The sequence below is a fragment of the Solanum verrucosum genome, unplaced genomic scaffold (genome assembly GCF_900185275.1).
Source record: "Solanum verrucosum unplaced genomic scaffold, falcon-dt-bn FXZP01000273.1, whole genome shotgun sequence".
Lineage (NCBI taxonomy): Eukaryota > Viridiplantae > Streptophyta > Magnoliopsida > Solanales > Solanaceae > Solanum > Solanum verrucosum.
Window position 1 is genome coordinate 870,198 of NW_026020163.1, and position 16,980 is coordinate 887,177.

The 16,980-nt window shown below is 35.4% G+C and overlaps 2 protein-coding genes across 3 annotated transcripts; both read right to left on the bottom strand.

Moving 5' to 3' along the window:
* Positions 1-3,280: 3,280 nt before the first annotated feature.
* Positions 3,281-12,708, bottom strand: LOC125828551 (condensin-2 complex subunit H2). 2 transcript variants are annotated; one of them, XM_049507858.1, is made up of 12 exons: positions 12,344-12,708; positions 11,833-11,932; positions 5,996-6,102; positions 5,779-5,918; positions 5,444-5,705; positions 5,243-5,407; positions 4,987-5,162; positions 4,736-4,909; positions 4,533-4,622; positions 4,239-4,340; positions 3,992-4,150; positions 3,281-3,824 (listed from the first exon to the last, which is right to left on the bottom strand). In XM_049507858.1, exons 1-12 carry the CDS (start codon positions 12,552-12,554, stop codon positions 3,468-3,470), a joined length of 2,043 nt encoding a protein of 680 aa, XP_049363815.1. In that variant the 5' UTR covers positions 12,555-12,708; the 3' UTR covers positions 3,281-3,467. The 2 variants fall into 2 exon arrangements, with proteins under 2 accessions (XP_049363815.1, XP_049363814.1); XM_049507857.1 differs by having other exon boundaries at positions 5,243-5,705.
* Positions 12,709-13,456: 748 nt separating this feature from the next.
* On the bottom strand, positions 13,457-16,926 carry LOC125828568 (pectinesterase-like). The gene is made up of 4 exons (XM_049507877.1): positions 16,131-16,926; positions 15,299-15,583; positions 14,541-14,867; positions 13,457-13,894 (listed from the first exon to the last, which is right to left on the bottom strand). The coding sequence occupies exons 1-4, from the start codon at positions 16,801-16,803 to the stop codon at positions 13,500-13,502; spliced, it is 1,680 nt and encodes a 559-aa protein (XP_049363834.1). The 5' UTR covers positions 16,804-16,926; the 3' UTR covers positions 13,457-13,499.
* Between the last annotated feature and the right edge of the window lie 54 nt (positions 16,927-16,980).

Here is a 16,980-nt window from a genome sequence, read left to right on the forward strand (position 1 = left end):
CAATTCAATGAATACGGCATTTAGGGCCGGAGCTACAATAATGATTGTGAATTTCTAATCGAACCTAATAATTTTTGCTCAAATTTAATATTTATATTTTAAAAAAATATATTTGATATAGTCGACAAAGAATCTACCAATGAAAATATCACATCAAAAACATGAAAAAATTACTTTGCAAAGTTCAATTTGACTACCCGTAAGGATGGTCGAACAAGGGGTCTCGGGTTCAAAACTTCTACATGACTTTTTATCGAGTTTATTTTATGGGATTTGTCTAGACTTTAGTTTTTTTTTTTTGGTATGATTTACAAGCTATTACAATGGGGTGAAATTAACCCTATGCGCATTCAAAGAATACTAACGGTAGGTTCTCTTGTCATTAAAAAAAATCTAAATTGAATTTTTATATTCTATAATACAAGTTTGACATATTATATATAGTGTTTTCCCTGTTATAATTTCATATAATATTATATATTATGTTATATTGTGTAATATTCTAAGTTGGTCGGTATATCTTTTGAAAAATTCAAATATGTTCATAAATCGGATCTGTCTAGTGCGTATTATGCACATTTGTAGAATGCGTCTAGTTTCATTTAGAAATAAGTTTTGAGAATGAAAGAAAAGTTTTTTTTTTTTCATTTTGATGGAAAGTACTTTTTGAAAAAAAAACAACATTTCAAATAACTCGAGCAATACAATTATAAAAAAAAAGTGAAAATATGTTGCTAGAAATATTGAATTAGAATAGATTATACCGTGGATGAAGTTGCTCATTCTTAAATCAAAGGTGTCGGATTCAAATTTTGGGTATGAAAAAATCCTTGATAGGGAGCACTTTCCGCCGAATGGAGTCCTACACAGTGCAAATTTGAAATAGTTGGACTCCAATGTGGATATCGAATACCGAATAAATACAAAAAACAAATTTGAAAAATTGTGAGCATGAATTTGACACGTATACCTAGATGCTAGACCGGAAAGAAAGTAATTGACACGTGTGACAATTATATCTTATCCCAACACTATAATATAAAGGGACGGGAATTGATACTATTGGAAGAAAAGATAATTCTTCTGTGGAAAATAAGTAATGTAATTCTTTTGTGAATCAATAAGGTGGGGGTAGGATAGATAAGATTTTTCCCTAAAAAAATTGTAATGAGGTGTTTTTTTTTCTTAAATAAGGTCTTATGAGACGCTTATACAAATTTGTTAAACCTACAATGAAGATATCGAACAATAGGTGAAAAAAAAAGTTATTTATAATAAGATGATAAATACTGATCCTTATTCAGAAAATTCAATTTCAACTCTATGAATTGAGGTGACATAGGTAGGGAAGGCTTGGTAGAATTTTCCAAGCTATTTGCTTCACTTTATTATAGAGGAGTCACGTTTAAGTTACATCAAAAGCAACTATGTAAGACTCTATGTTGCGTACCCTTTGAGAACTTGTGGACACAATAGAAAGTGTTTATTTGAGATACGAAACATCAAGAGATAAAGAGGTGTCCCACTTTTTGTCCTTTTGGTTTTCCACTCGATTCTGATATCCACATTGGAGTACAATTAAATACAAATTTGCGTCAGAAAGCCTCACATCGAGAGATAAAGCGTTCTCTAACAAAGACAACTCCGTACTTCAAGACCTTTTGATTAATGATGAAGGACAGAAGGAGTACTGGTCACTCCACTATAACCTTACTTGTGAGGTGTCCCACTTTTATTCCCATCATAATCTCCCCATTTGGGTTTCATAATAACAATTTGACAAGTGTACTAAGTCGAATCGCCCGATTAGTTTGAGTATGTATTCGACTTTACCATTCATCAATATCACCATCCCATGTCAATGTCTTGAATATAATAGCAAGACAATAACATTTTACTGGTTTAATGTTGTTGCTCCCAATTGCACACGCAATTGTACGCGGTCGCGCAAGTAATATAGTGGCTCTTAAGAGAATCAGATTATCGAATCCAAAGGACTTGTCAATTAACTATTTTTACTAAATTATACTGATCTAATTTATTTAGTTAAGAGAACCAAAAGAGAAGAATGCAAGAACAAAATAATAAAATTACTTACAATAGTTGGAAAATCTCAGTGTTGCAGCATGTATAGGATTTCATGTATCATATTTTTGGCTTAGAATTAATTTCAGTTGTCAAGTTACTGATTTATAGGGTTGATAGTATGGTCCGGGTGGTTCGCCTCTCGCCGCCTACCCCAATTAGTCATCTAACTACATCGTTGAGCGGGGATAGATAAACTAACTGGCGAGCATTTATATTTCATCCTATTTCATAACCAAGCAAGGTGTTCGTCTAGGCGTCACTCCTGAACACTAATCACCTCAATCTAATGGGTGGACCGAGCTCTCTATATCCTCTAGTCTATCTAATCCCTCCTCGTTTGATTTTAAGATTAGACAATATATTTATCTCATGGTGATCAAGCACAAAATACTAAAACAAAAATATAGAAGTAACTTATAATGACAACCAAGAATTAATTCGAAAACCTTAAATAATCAACATTGAATCCGTAGCTACAGCCCCAAAAAAAGGGTTTTAGCTACTAATCTCTAAGAAAATAAGAAGAAGAAGAAAGAACCCTAAAAAGTAGTGACGACTTTCTCTTCAAAAGTGCCCCCTCCTTACTCTATCTTCGTTTTTTTTTTAAATAATTATTTTTATGGACTATTTATAGATATAGAAAACCCTAAATTAAATAATTAAGTCCAAAACAAATTAGGAATTCAAAACCATAAAGGAGTTGAATTCCTTTTTAATTTTGGCGTGAACCAGTGCTCCACCGCCTTCAACATGCTGTTGCGGCTCTTTAGTGATTGTCACGTGGAATTTCCCAATTCTACTTCAACCTAACATATATATTATTTTAGAAAGTTTAATCCATTAAGTTGTCTGCTTGATTTCCTTCTTTAACTATCTATATTTAATTCGTTTTAGCTCCAAACTTCTTCAATTTTACACCAATTTACTCCTACAAATAAAATACACTATTTAGCACAATTCATAAAATCCATACTCAAAAAGGACAAATATAAATAATAAATGTGAGACAAATAATGATTAAAATATATATTTTTGGTCCTCACATCAGATGTAGTAGCTCCAACAAACAAATATGCACTTAAAAGATTACTAGCATTTGATAACAACATGGTGTTCGGACCAGTTTGCACGCATGTCAACAGAATCCATAGGTTGCCTGCTATATCCAACCAGCACATACACCAAGTAACTCTAATCAACATGTTTGTCTACAAAGAGATAAATGAAGAGTATATGTCACATACTGTTACATCTTCCTTGCTAAGTATAACACTAAGGCCTAATAAGTTGAGCAAGAAACAGATGCTACAAATTTCTGCACCCAACGGGTTATTGGTTTGCGATGAGAATTACAATGGTGGGGTGAATCTTCTGTCTTACTACAATGCAGTAGGCACATCCGATGCTAACGCTATTCTGGACTTCCTTCTTTTCTTGCTTTCAGGTGTGCATCTTGTTCCATTTACCTTTCCCAGCTTCAGGGGAACTCTGCTATCTGAATCGGGTCCTGAAGGCGATGAATCAACAGCAGCATGAACGGCTTTACCTTTGTTCTTTTCCTTTCTGATGTTCTGATTGTGCATTGGAGATTTCACTCTCTTTTTTGATGATTGAAACTGCATTTCCTCCCTACCGTTGCCATGCCTAAGGAGTTGAACAGAGAAGGGATTTGCAGCTGTGTAACAAGTGGACTCGCATACATCACCTCTTTCCAAAGCAACGTCTCCATTGTTTACCTACAAATTTTTTTTTAACAAAGCGAAAGAAAAAAGGTGAACATTTCTTATTGATGGCCTCAGGCATAGGATAAAATTTCAAAAGCAAAAAAAGGAACATATTACTTCTATCTTCAAAGGTAGATAACTCTAATGTCGCTAAAATTCATGTTGAAAGAGGGTTTTACCAATTGCAGAAGCGCAGAAAATGTTCGAGCAATGTCATGCTTCTCCAAACCCTTGACAACATCAGAAAAGGACATGGTGCTTTTATCATTTTCTTCCAGGGATAACTTGTTCAAAACCCTTGCCCCATATTCATGAATGTCAAAGGGCGGATGCGATTCCTGGGGATAAACACTAGAGGGATAAAATATCTGAACTGGCCAGAGAAAAATAGGACAAATAAAGGAGATCTTAGAAAATGCAACACACTTGTTCCTCCAAGTTTTGGTCAATTCTCTGTTTCCACGTTGAAACCCGAGCAGCCAATTCAGTCTGCTTCTCAGTTTCAGCAAGGTTAGCAAGAAGAGAATCCTACAATAGAAAGAAGGTCACCAAGACAATCACAGAAGATTCAACAAAATTTAAGTAACGGATAAGCATGTCTAGAGTTCATGTTAGTGAACCCCTTCTCATGCCATTTAGGGGAAAATGAATAAAATATCAAGACACATACCTACAAATTACAATCCATAATTTTATGAAAATAATGAATTTTATTCTTACCAAGTGGGAGCGACAAAGATCTTCAAGGTTTTCTTGACCATTCAGATCTTCATGAGCTTCACGATCAAAAAGTGGACCACAATTATCATGCTGCAAAAATAAAATATAGTTAGAAACTTTAACTCGATAGTGCCACATTGAGCTAGCTTCAGAGAAACGTGATCTTTACTGTATTGAGAAACATCCTTATCTAGATTACTAACCTTTTCACCATGTGGAGTAGCATTGTTGTTCATGTCTGCATTTTCTGGCATGTCAAAATCAGGAGGCCCAAAATCGTGATCAGCACTATCATAGTCATTATCTTCATTCTTCTCATTTGGGGTATAGAAATCATCATAGTCGTTGTTCACCCCATGAAGAAGTGATTCCCGGAGCTGCAAACAGAAACTTCATACAATGAAATATTCAGGCATAAAAAGTTAGGTACAAATAAACTATCAATAATTTTAACCTTCTCAAATGGTGGTGGAGATTGTGCGTCGACTTGCTTATTCATGGCACAACATCTCCTCTCCCACATCTCGTTGAGGTCGGTATTAATGGTACCATGTAATCTTGCAAGCGGAAATTCTGTGGCCAAAGATGCAAGTTTTCTGGATACCACACCCTGTCTTCTATTAGATTTAACTGCTTGAAAGTATGAAACCTCGTTAGAGAATAAAGTGCTTGGATACAGAAGGAAACAAAGAGAAGGAAGCTTAAGAAACCTTTTTTGTACGATTTTACTTTCAAATTGCCTGGTTCATGAGGGTTCAAGGGTTTCCATGGGTCTTCATCATCTGAGTCATCTAAATCTCTAGGTTCTGAATATCCATGTGCATCATCAATGTTATCAGGTATATCAGATGAGAATGGATCATTGTTTAAATTGCCTGGATCAAACTCATGTGGATCATTGTTTAAATTAACTGGATCAAACTCATGACCCCTCGGAGACTGATACAAATTAGCATCCTGATTCTTTCGCGCTGAAGATTTATTGCCAGCTCCCCCAGAAAGTCCTGTGGGAGAGGAAAAGCTTTTGTGGTATTTGGATTTTAGGGAACTGCCCTTTGAACTATTGTTCAGCCCCTTTCCAGCTATATTCTCACTATCCAGAAAGCCATCCACTGTTACTGAATCACATGCGTCCAATAGAATAAAATCTCGATAAAGATCACATGTGGCTAGCTGCAAGTAATAATAGAACAAATCAAAATAACAGAAACATACTGTAACTGCACATAAACAGACACTAACATACCAAGTAAGACTCCAGTTCTCCAGCATCTCCAGTAACATCCAGGCAGTCACCCTCGAGCACAACCAGATTTGCAGGGGCCTTCACAAACTGGGTGAATGAATCCCTGCATACCGTATCATCCAACATATTCTTTGCTTCCACTGCAAAAAGAACAATATAAATCATGCTGTTTGAAGTCCGGACACTTACTAAAATAACAGACAAGTAATGATGCTACCTGGGATTTCCTCTGAAACCCAGAATGGATCATCCTCTTCATGGTTGGCAACTGGCAAACCGTTTTCATCTGCTTGGGCTGATCCACTTGCTGGTAGATCTGGTTCACTGATTTAACAGGAAATGGAAAATCTCAATATATCACATTTTTGGGTTATGATACTTACAATACCAAGAACTGAATTAGTATATTTGGTGTACCACAAAATTGATAGCAATGAAAAAATGTTTCAACAGCCACTTAATATGAATTACTCACTGCCCTTCATCAGAACAAGCAAATAGAAGATCATCAGTAGAAAGCTCAAGTGAAGAACAACTTATGTTTTATATTGGTAGAATTGGTTGAAACAGTGATGTTAAAGGCTCCCTTGATGCGTGCCTAAGCCCCAAAGCTAGGTGAAACCCATGGTGGCAAGTTTGTCTTGCTTAGGTGACGCCTTAGAGTAAGCATCAAAATGCCCATAGGCTTTGTTTTTAAGAAGCTAGTACCAGACAGGTCATCAAAAAAAAAAAAACAGAAGCTAGTACCAGACAATAAATATAGTTGGTAAAGCAACATATAGTTGTTAGTTGCTAGAGGGGTAATTTTGACGACGGATAATCTTAGGAAAAGGAAGGTTGTTTGTATCAGTTGGTGTTACTTATGCAAGGAGACAGGTGAAGATGTTGATCATCTTCTTCACGGTAGCTTGGCCTCAAGACTCTGGTGGGCTTTCAAATTATACATAGTTAAAAAAAACTACTGAAAATTTAGAAAACAGAATTTTACAAGAGGGCACTGCCTTTCAGGATTAGTAAGAAGTTCGAGTGGCAATTAACCGTTTCTATAATACAATAGACCTAAAAGGATAGAGTGTCAACAACTTCAAGTTTTTTAGATTTTAGAAGAAGAAATCAAGAGGTATTTTGACTTGCACAAATATTTCTTCAAACCTCAACTTTATATGTATGTCCAAGAAGGCCTTAATCTCTAACAGGAGAAGACATCAAATGTACCCTAAAGTTGACCAGATATGTTGAATACACACTTCAACTAAACAGGTGACCTAATACACCCCTAACCTTGTTCGATGTGATATTATTACCACCCTCCTAAGACAATCTTAGATTTTGCGTGTGTATAATATCATTTTCAATTTTTCATTACCTTTTTCCCTTAATATTTCCTTTTTATTCAAAACACTTTTCTTCTTCCTCCTCCACCATAGCATATTTCCCTCTTTCAAATCCCTTCTTCTTTCGTCTCCATCATTGATAGATTGAAGGAAAAAGGAAATCTGAAGAGAATAACAAAGAACAGTAAGACGGCTATGGAGTATAGAGGTTGTTGGCGGTGGAGCGTCAATAGGCAGGGGTAATGCCATTGTTGCGTGTGAAGTACATAGAAATTTTCAGATCTGTAAGACTGCTAAAATTCTTCAAAAATCTTGAAAATTACAGATGAAAATCAAGCATTTCATTGGTATTCTTTGTATAATCAAAATTGATATTGGTGGCTTGCTACTGAATGGCATTTCAGTGGCCGTAGGAGGTGCTACGGCGAGAATAGAGCAGACAGAGAGAGTAATCGTCTTCTCCGATGGATTTTCAATAAGTTTAGACAAAAACATCATGGATTTTAAGCACGGAAATCTCGAGGTTTTCAGTAGGAGTTGTGGTGTACCTTAATGAATTTTCCCGGTGGGTTCTCCGATGAGCTTGAGCAGAAAAATCATGAACTTTATGGAGAGAAATCATGAACTTTCTGATGGAAGTCTTCATCTTTTCCATTTCTTCCTTAAAGTTCCTCTTTTGAAGTTTCAAAGGGAGGGTTGGAGATGCTTTCGTGAGGGATTGAGTGAAGAAATGTCAGGGCCGATGAACGGCGGAAGAAGAATCCAAAAGGGAGGAAAAGGGAAAACTTTAAAGAAAGTGGGCCTCACAAATAAAAAGAATAAATAAGAAAGAGAATCTAATATAATTAATGTGTTAGAAATTACTATATTAAGAAGATTAAGAATACTTAGTTATATAATGACCAATAAAAGAGTGTCACGTGTGCAATTTTGTCATCTTACAATTCTTTTTTTTCTTCTCACGCATTTTAAGGGAGGTGAATGCACTTTCTCTATCATGTCACCTTCTAAGGTGGTAATAATATCACATATATTAAGAAGTCCCACATTGGAGAAAGGATGAGCAAATGGTTTCCTTATGTGGACTTGAACAATCCTCACCCTATGAGCTAACTTTTGCAATTGAGTTAAGCCTCATATTTCTTTACAAGGTATCAGAGCCAGACTCTCTGTTCACCAATGTTGGGCCGCCATGTTTTATTGTTCACGCTCCAATTAATAAGGTCTAAGCGCGTTAGGAAGTGTTAAAGAGTTTCACGTCGGAAAAGGGATGAGCAAATGGTCTCCTTATATGAACTTGGACAACCCTCGCCCTATGAGCTAGCTTTTAGGGTTGAGTAAGTCCCAAGATTCATTTATTTACAATATTGAACAAGGTTAGGAGTGAATTAGGTCGCTTGATTAGTTGACGTGTGTATTTGACGTGCCAAGACATCTTAAGGGTGCATTCGATATCTTTTCCCATCTCTAACATGAGGCATTTCCATGCCAAACATGGTATAATATATCAGATCAATTGGATTTTTAAAATGGAATGTTGGTCATACGCTATTGGAATAACTTATAAAGGATGATTTACAAGATTGCACTGTCAATATTAACAAGGAAACTCAAGTGGAAAATTTAACCATTTTGTCTATAATTTGTCCTTTAGCTAAATAGACACTTATGAGCTTTATGCTTTTGATTTCTATCACAGTCTGTTGTTTATTGTGTTTCAAATGTCGCACTATTTTGTTGTTCTAGTTCCTTTCTAGTAGGATTTGCACTACTTTCCTTGTTAGTTCCGATGTTTTTCCCCGTGTTTTCTTACTCTTTGTACTTTGATTTACTACACTTGAGTCGAGGGTATTTTAGAAACAATCTCACTATCACCACGAGATAGTGGTAATGTTTGCGTACAGTCAACCCTCCCCAGATCCCACTCGTGGAATTCCACCAGGTATGTTATTGTAAACACTTATGAGCTTTAAAACCGAGTGGAAAAAGCAACAGCGGAAACACCAAGCATTTCCATACGATTTTTAGCAGAAGCTATAATGTAAGCTCAACAACATTTATGTACATACATTCATGTGTTTGGCAGAGTGCCTAAAACTAAATCTTTTTTTTTTTGGTTTCCCATTCGGTGTCTGATACCCACATTGGAGTTCGACTAAATCCTAATTTGCGCCGGGAAGTCCCACATTGGGGGGTGGGGGGGGGGGGGGGGTAAAAGCGCTCCCTAACAAAGACGACTCCACCCAAATCCTTGTTTGTTTCTAAAATTAAATATTTCTAACACTAACGTGAATTACTTTTTCCAAAAGCCAAACAATAATATATTCCTTGTTTGTCCCAAAAGTATTTATGCGAAAAAGTTAGCCAAACATATCTTTTAAGTTAATAACTTAAGGAAATGTAAAGACTTTTAGAAATGGAGATGTATCTCATCAGATTTTACTTTCGGGTCAATAATCACCATGATAGAAACCCAAAACAAAAGCAGTAGGCTGCCATATTTTACATGACATATAGCTGCCTTGGATGCCCCACCAGAATTTTTCTTGCTGACGTAATACTTGTGAACCAATCGTCATGGTCTCATCCAGGAAAATGCAATCTTCTCCAGATCAGGAAAGTTGAGAACCAATCAGCATGATCTCAAGAAGGAAAATGCAATCTTCTCCAAATCAGGAAGGTTGAGAAACTCTAACTTCCCAAAATGACCCATGGTTACTTTTACTCACACAGTATTTTCTTGAACTTTGTCAAATTGTTGAAATTCCTAGAGAATTCAGAAGAAAATGCGAAATAAAAAATGGAATTTTGTTCTCCTAGACCTCTTCAAGTACAGACTCAGTCCCCTATTTAAATAAAGTATGTGAGTCTTTTAGCTGATGAACAATTCTTTAACATCAAGTTACGCAACATAAATAAAAATATTTTTATAACTAGCTATAAATAAGAATCCCATGACTTATATAATGTTCATGAGAAGATTCATTTTCCTGGATAAAATGAGAAAAACAACTTCTAAATTGGAAATAATCAGTACTCAGAGAGTGTAACTTGCTTAACCTTCATTATAAACAACATATGTTTAAAAATATTCTTATAACAAGACTCTTTCCAATAATCTTCCTCCCTTCACCTTAAGAAAACACAGCACCTTCAAAGGCAGAAATTGTCGAGGCGCAAGTGTGTGCAGCACACACTAGACTCACTTAACTCTGGTACAAAGTCAAACGAAGAAAGAAAGAGTGAAGCAGAGCACCATACGCTACACTCTCATTCATTCTGATGGACCAAGGGATAACATTATTGCTTGAAGTAGACATTACTGACCTTAGCCACAACACTGCAATGACAAGACCAATCCACTTTCTTTTCAGAAAGAAAAAGAATAACAACCTCTCTACAAAATAACCTGGTCAATCAGAAATCATTGACTGTGTAAAGGCCCTAGCTCTCCATGGTCCATGCTTAGATAACTAAAGTTTACAAGCAGAATAAAAGCTTCAAAAAAAATTATAATCCTGAGTTGGTGTCTTCAGCAGTGAGTGGGTGATTGGGTGTGTGTGAAGTTTCATTCTCATAAATCATATCATAATTTCCATGCTCCTCAAAGTCCCAAACCATGAGAGAGGTATTACATACATTTTTTTTATGACCAAGGCTATTACATACATTATGGCTGGTGTTTGTAATGAGCCTTCTCAGTTTGTCTAGAAATTTGAATATCATGTAGGAAATATACAGAGCCTAGAATCCATAATTTGTCTGAACAAAAAATTATTGAATAGTGGGATGAAATGGGTATGGATATGGAGGATTCGAATAGTTGACCCAACTAAACTGGAACTGGGATGTAGTTAATGTTATAGTTGTTTACTTGTGGCTTTTCTAACCTGGTCTCCAGAAAAATTATGAACTTCTGATCAATACCTAAGAGAAATAACCCACAACTAGACCAAAAGTATGTGGTGTGGTTCTAGGACATTGTCAACATCTACATGTAATTGTTGACATCTATCAATACAACATTTTCCAAAGGATTATCTCCCAGTAGGTATTCCAATCCAACATACACCAGAGTAGGAAAGGGTAGCTATCTTAGAAACAATTAGTATTAATATCCAAAAGCTCTAACTGTCATTACCAGAATACTATTCACACCATTTAACTAGGTGAAGACAAAGACAAGCAGGGTCAGATTGTACAAAGAACTGCTTGATAATGGATAAAAACTCAATCAACAAAGTGCAACATTTAACAACCTTTACATACAAGCTTTCATCTAATGTTAAGTTGCAGAAGTTGCTTAAAATTAGCAGCATCATTTCTCTAGAGGACCAAAATTACATCAAAACCATCTTCACAGGCTAGTGCACTGAACAAATTTAGAGAGAAACCAAAAGAAAAAAAAAAGAACAACAGCTTTCCAAGAAAAGAAAGGAGCTTTAGAATTCATTTCCTGGAAAAACATATATTCAAACCCTTGTACATCACAGGTGAATGGCCTGAGATGTACAGCTACCGACGTGATAATACATGTTGAAGACAAGCAGAGGTAACTAAGACTGAACATTGTTTCATCCATTTACAGAACAAGAGAAAGTTGAATAAATTGTAACCTAGCCTCTAATTAAGCAAATAATTAGACTTTATCTCCAACCAGAGACGCCTTTACAAATCTCAAGGAATAAACAAAAATAAACAGTAAAAGCTGAAAAAAAACCTCTTCTTGGTGATGAATTCCAAAGCATGCACTACAAGAGAATACAGATACTCCACCTTCCTGCTGTAAACCTGAACAGACCCCTGAAGCAGCAAAGCAGCTACACATCCAAAAAAACATCTCATCAATGGAATTACAAGTACACATTTTTCAAACCACACAAACCCAAAACCTCCTTTTTGAAACATCAAAAATTACCTGGCATGGGGAAAATTATTTTACAAAAAAAATAAAAACATTTTTCTGATCAAATTCTAGAATTCTATCTCCAAAATATTCTCCAAGACCATTTTTGGGGAGAAATTTCACTACCACTAACAAAAATTCAAACATTTTCCAGGTAGAATTCATGTTCAAAAAATCACAACTTTAACAATTAAAATTTTCAAATTTCAACTTCAAAATCTATAGCCAAACGAGATCTTATTTCTGCTACACAAAAGTAAGTGAAATGTGATTAATGTACAAAGTGGAGGAGTATGTACACACAAAGATGAAAATTTTTACCTACCTTCAGCAAAATTCACAGAAAGGTGATGCCCATCATCATAATTTTTACTAGTAATTTCACCCGAGCAAATTTTGAGCAAATACTCCTCAAGATTTTTAGCTAAATCAACACCCCAATTCGATTCCAAATCCCGAAGTGGCTGAACTGTATGAAACTTCGCGTTTTCCTCGTCTGCGCCGGAGCAATTCGCTTCTTCTCGACTGTTATTCATCTTCTATGAGTACAAAACTCACCATCCATTACACAAACCCAAAAAAAAGCTCTAAATTCAACAAAATGTGAATTGTTGAATCAAAATTGAAAGCCCTAATTTTTTGGGAAAAGGGGTTTATAGCAAACTACAGTGCGACGTCGTTTAGCTGCGTTTCAAATTTTTGGAGTGATGTTTTTCCCGCTCCAAGGTATATATGTATGTGGGCCTTATGTTGAAGAAATGAGATGGACAAAAGAAAGCCCATTTGAAGTTTATTGGATCATGTCATTGGCCCAAAGTAGTGGTAAGGTTTTTGTACATTTGAGTCTCTTTGGACTCTATTTTTGTGAGATTACTCTGAGTATGTTGTTATTGTTGTTGTAAATTTGTTCTAAAAATTCATTTACACTCTAATTTTATAGTGACATTATTGTATGGTCGATAGTAATACATACACGCTTTCCTCTTCAGCGCCACGATAATTGTCTTGCATAAAGGCAAAAGAAAGAAAGTTGGTGAGGAGTGTCAAACCATCCTATATTATCTTCACCATTTGCACCTTGCGCTATTATCCCTTACGCTATGCTCTTTTGGTGTTTACTTTGGAATTTATCCATATATATGCACACACAATAATATCTTTTAAATTGTATACCAACCATACACACTTCTAATCTTTAAAAAAAAAAAAAAATCAAAACAAACAGACTTTGAAAGTTTCGCTAAACAGAATATAAGTATATTTTATATGTTTTTTGAATATAACTTATATGTCTAACCAAAAAAAAAATAGTTAATCCAAATATTAAACCACTTTAAAAAAAATACTCCAAAATACTATTATTATTATTTTCATTTCACATGCCCAAGAAGTAATTATAAGTGTAAGATAACACAATAAGATCTACAAAAATGAAGATAATTGTTTTTTTATTATTATTTATTGAAGATATACAAACTTTTTTACATCTTCATCATCCCTGGTTCATATGGGACACCAGTTTTCTTAACCCATCCATCAGTATTATCGCCACCTTTAAGTACAACTCCTGGGGCAAATTTAGAAATAACATCTTGTGGAGGGTTCTTAATGTAATTCTTCCAAGTTACTCTTTTATCAGTATTTGCACCTGGACCCCTATTTTGATACTCAACAAAATATAAAGTCTCGAGCCCAAAGGTACCAGCAAATGGAGTCCATCCTTCAGGTTCAATGAATCCATCAATTTGAGATTGCATCACTATAGTCCTTGAGTACATCTTCCCTGGTCGTCCAAGGAACGCCTTGTTGCGTGGTGGGTTGATGGCGACCAGAGCTGGCTCAGCTGTGATCGTGCAGTTTTGCATGACTATTGCACCTGTTCAAAGGCAGTGACAGAGTTAGAATTTCTAACGAGATAATTCAACTTGTAAATTAAAAAAAAAAATTGCTTAAGTAAAGGGATTCAAAAACTAATACAAATGACAGCATAGTGCACTAAGCTCCCGATGTTCACAATGTCTAGGAAAAAATGAACCACATTGTGTCTATTTTATGCAATTTATGATGTATTTTCCAATGAGACTTTTACCTATAGCTTGAATCTGTCCAGTGCACGATTTGAACTTTATGGGCTCAGGGGGCATTTTAAACTTTAGTAGATTTCTTAAACACATATACACATTCTGAGCTAAAGCTACTTGATTAGATCAAATCGATAGCCTACACTATACATTCACTCCTAGAACTTGTGACCTCCTGATCATATGATCAAAGGCTATGTAATGAAATGTCTCATTATTTAGATTTATATATGATATTTTCATTTTGATCAACATTATCTATACAAATAAACATATTTTGTTTTGGCAAAGTATCAGGTAACACCTCTTAGGGGTGAAAACTATATTCACCCCTACACATCGCAACAACTCTTAAAATTGTACCTTTTTTTATCATACTTACATAGTTGTAATTTTTTAATGAAGGGTATTTAATTCATTGAACTTAGATATATCACTGACCTGTTCCGAATGGTTGCATCCTTTCCTGAGCTGCGATTGTGATAGCCTGTGTCTGCATCTCCTCAGGTTTTCTCGCAATTATCTTACAGTTCTGGAACACAGCCACCGCATCTCCAAAGATGAAATCTATGGTTCCTGAGATAGTACAATCGCGATAGAATTGTCTGCCAACATGAGCCATAAGTGTTGATTGGTAACCATCAATTTGACAGTTCTGAAATACTATCATTTCAGCTGAAACACGGAGTGCAACAGCTTCTTTTTTCAAAGGTCCTGCTGAGTTCTCGAATCCAATATCCTTAGCCATGAATCCCTGTCCAGAGATTGCTACAAAAATTGTATACAGTGACATAGTCAGAAATTTATATTAAAAGGTTCAATTAAACCCCCTTGTCACTGTCATAAAACTCTAAAATAATAACCATTTTTCGGGTTTGTAATTGAAAAATAGACACAAAAGTCAAAAGTCGTAGAGAAATATCCAATTTTTTTGAATCCATCAATATCAGTATTTTGGATTTCTCACTTGTTTAAGTTCGAAATCCAGGACATTGTTTCAACGAATTTTCAAACACTACTTTTTTTTCTTCAAAAATTGATCCAGACACATATAATTTTTACTAATTCTACCTATGCCTATATGGTCTAAAGCAATTGTTACGTCATGAGCTAACTTTTGAGTTGAATTAGGCTCGAGATCTAAGTTTTGATGTTTGTTATATGTATGTACATATAATGACAAATGATTCAATACTTACAAACAGTGGCAGTAAGGAAGATTGGGAGGCCATCAAGATAATTTTTGTTGCCAGTAATTTTGGTCTTATTTGAGCCTTCACCAATGAAAACAACATTGGTCATTGTATTGGCAACTTCAACATTTTCATTGTAAATACCAGCCTTGATGAAGATGACATAGGGTTGAGCATTGTTTGGGGGAACTGTTTTAAGAGCTTCATTGATTGATTTGTGTTGTCCACTACCATCTTGAGCCACCACAACATTGGGCTTGAGGGTTGCAATTTGAAGGAGTCGTCGGTTGCCTGTAAAGACAGATTCAGAATTTAAATTTCATAATTTCAACCTTCTATGATTCTTAGTCGATAAAGCAATCTTGGTCATAGAAATAGAAAAACATAAATCACATAAAAAGATCTTTCGATTATATGCCGTGTGACTCTGACGTAGATGAGTGAGTGGAGCCGGAAAAAGAAGGAACCTAATTATAGAGAGTCGACTAGAACTAGAAGACCACTAGCCTGAGAGAAGACAACCTCTCTCATAGATGGTTCATTTCTCTCTTTTTTTACTTAACCTTTTTTTAAGGGTATAAAATAGTAAAATCAGGTGTTCAACCATGCAACTACAGCGACCCTACACCCAACTCTAGTTCAAAAGTATCCTTCACTCACTTTCATTTTTTTAATGAGGATAATTTTTCATTTCAAAATTTTTTAAGCGTCTCAAAAGGCAATGTCAACCGGTGTAGAAAGGGTCACACTAGCTAATTATAGCGACCCCATACCCAACTCTACCTAACAAGCACCCTCCACCCTCATTCATTTTTTTTAAAATCTACCTTAACATTACCTGCTTCCGCGACCAACAATCGTCTGTTAGCGATACCTAGGCCTTGCAACCCAGTCATTTGTTCCTCAAAACTACTAACAATATCAAGTGCAACACTTGACAACTCGCTAGCGGTCTTCAAGATACTCTTCATTTTCTCACCAGTATCACCAGTTGTGTTAGCGAATGCATCTATACAAGTCTCTTCAAATGTAACAGCAGAGCTAAGCCAGGACCTAACATCATAGATATACTCTTTAATCAATTTATTAAGGTCATTACTATCAATTTGTGAAAAAGATCTCTTGATCTCTTCGATCGAACGGTCAAGAACTTCATCACAAACTCTTAAAGCATTCTTAGTCCTTGGATCATTTGCAGCTTCCTTAAATGGAGCTGAATTTTTAATTGAATTTGAAATTTCAGTCATAGTATTATCAAATGCGGTTTTAATCAACTCTTTTGGATCACTAGTATTTTTAGCCGATCCAAGTGATTTTTCGCATGCTTCTTTATATTGCGTAGGTTGACACATGGCTTGTACGGATTTGCTAGAACTCGAAATTTCGCCCCCATTAGAGGTTGAATCATCATTTTTTTTTGTAAACGTAACGGCAGCACCAACAACACAAGCAACTAGAAGAATTGAAGCAATTCCAGCAATTACTATTTTCTTTTTACTGGCCTCTGCCATTTTAAATTTTAATTTTTTTGAGATTTTTTAAAATAAAGAATAGATAGTTTTTTTTCCTTCAATAATTCAAAGCAGAGCATGTGGGGATTTTTAACGAATTTTTGTGTTCCCCTGGGCTCTGCCAGTATACAGAAGTTAAACTCGTAATTTAGAAATGTGGTATGTATTTATAATAGG

Coding starts and splice junctions, on each gene's coding strand:
- LOC125828551 (XM_049507857.1), bottom strand. CDS start 12,554: ATGAATAACAGTCGAGAAGAAGCGAATTGCTCCGGCGCAGACGAGGAA. Junction 11,933..12,343: donor TTCTGTGAATTTTGCTGAAG/GTAGGTAAAAAT, acceptor TTGGATGTGTAG/CTGCTTTGCTGCTTCAGGGG. Junction 4,341..4,532: donor ATCTTTGTCGCTCCCACTTG/GTAAGAATAAAA, acceptor TTTCTATTGTAG/GATTCTCTTCTTGCTAACCT.
- LOC125828568 (XM_049507877.1), bottom strand. CDS start 16,803: ATGGCAGAGGCCAGTAAAAAGAAAATAGTAATTGCTGGAATTGCTTCA. Junction 15,584..16,130: donor ATTGTTGGTCGCGGAAGCAG/GTAATGTTAAGG, acceptor CTGTCTTTACAG/GCAACCGACGACTCCTTCAA. Junction 13,895..14,540: donor GATGCAACCATTCGGAACAG/GTCAGTGATATA, acceptor GCCTTTGAACAG/GTGCAATAGTCATGCAAAAC.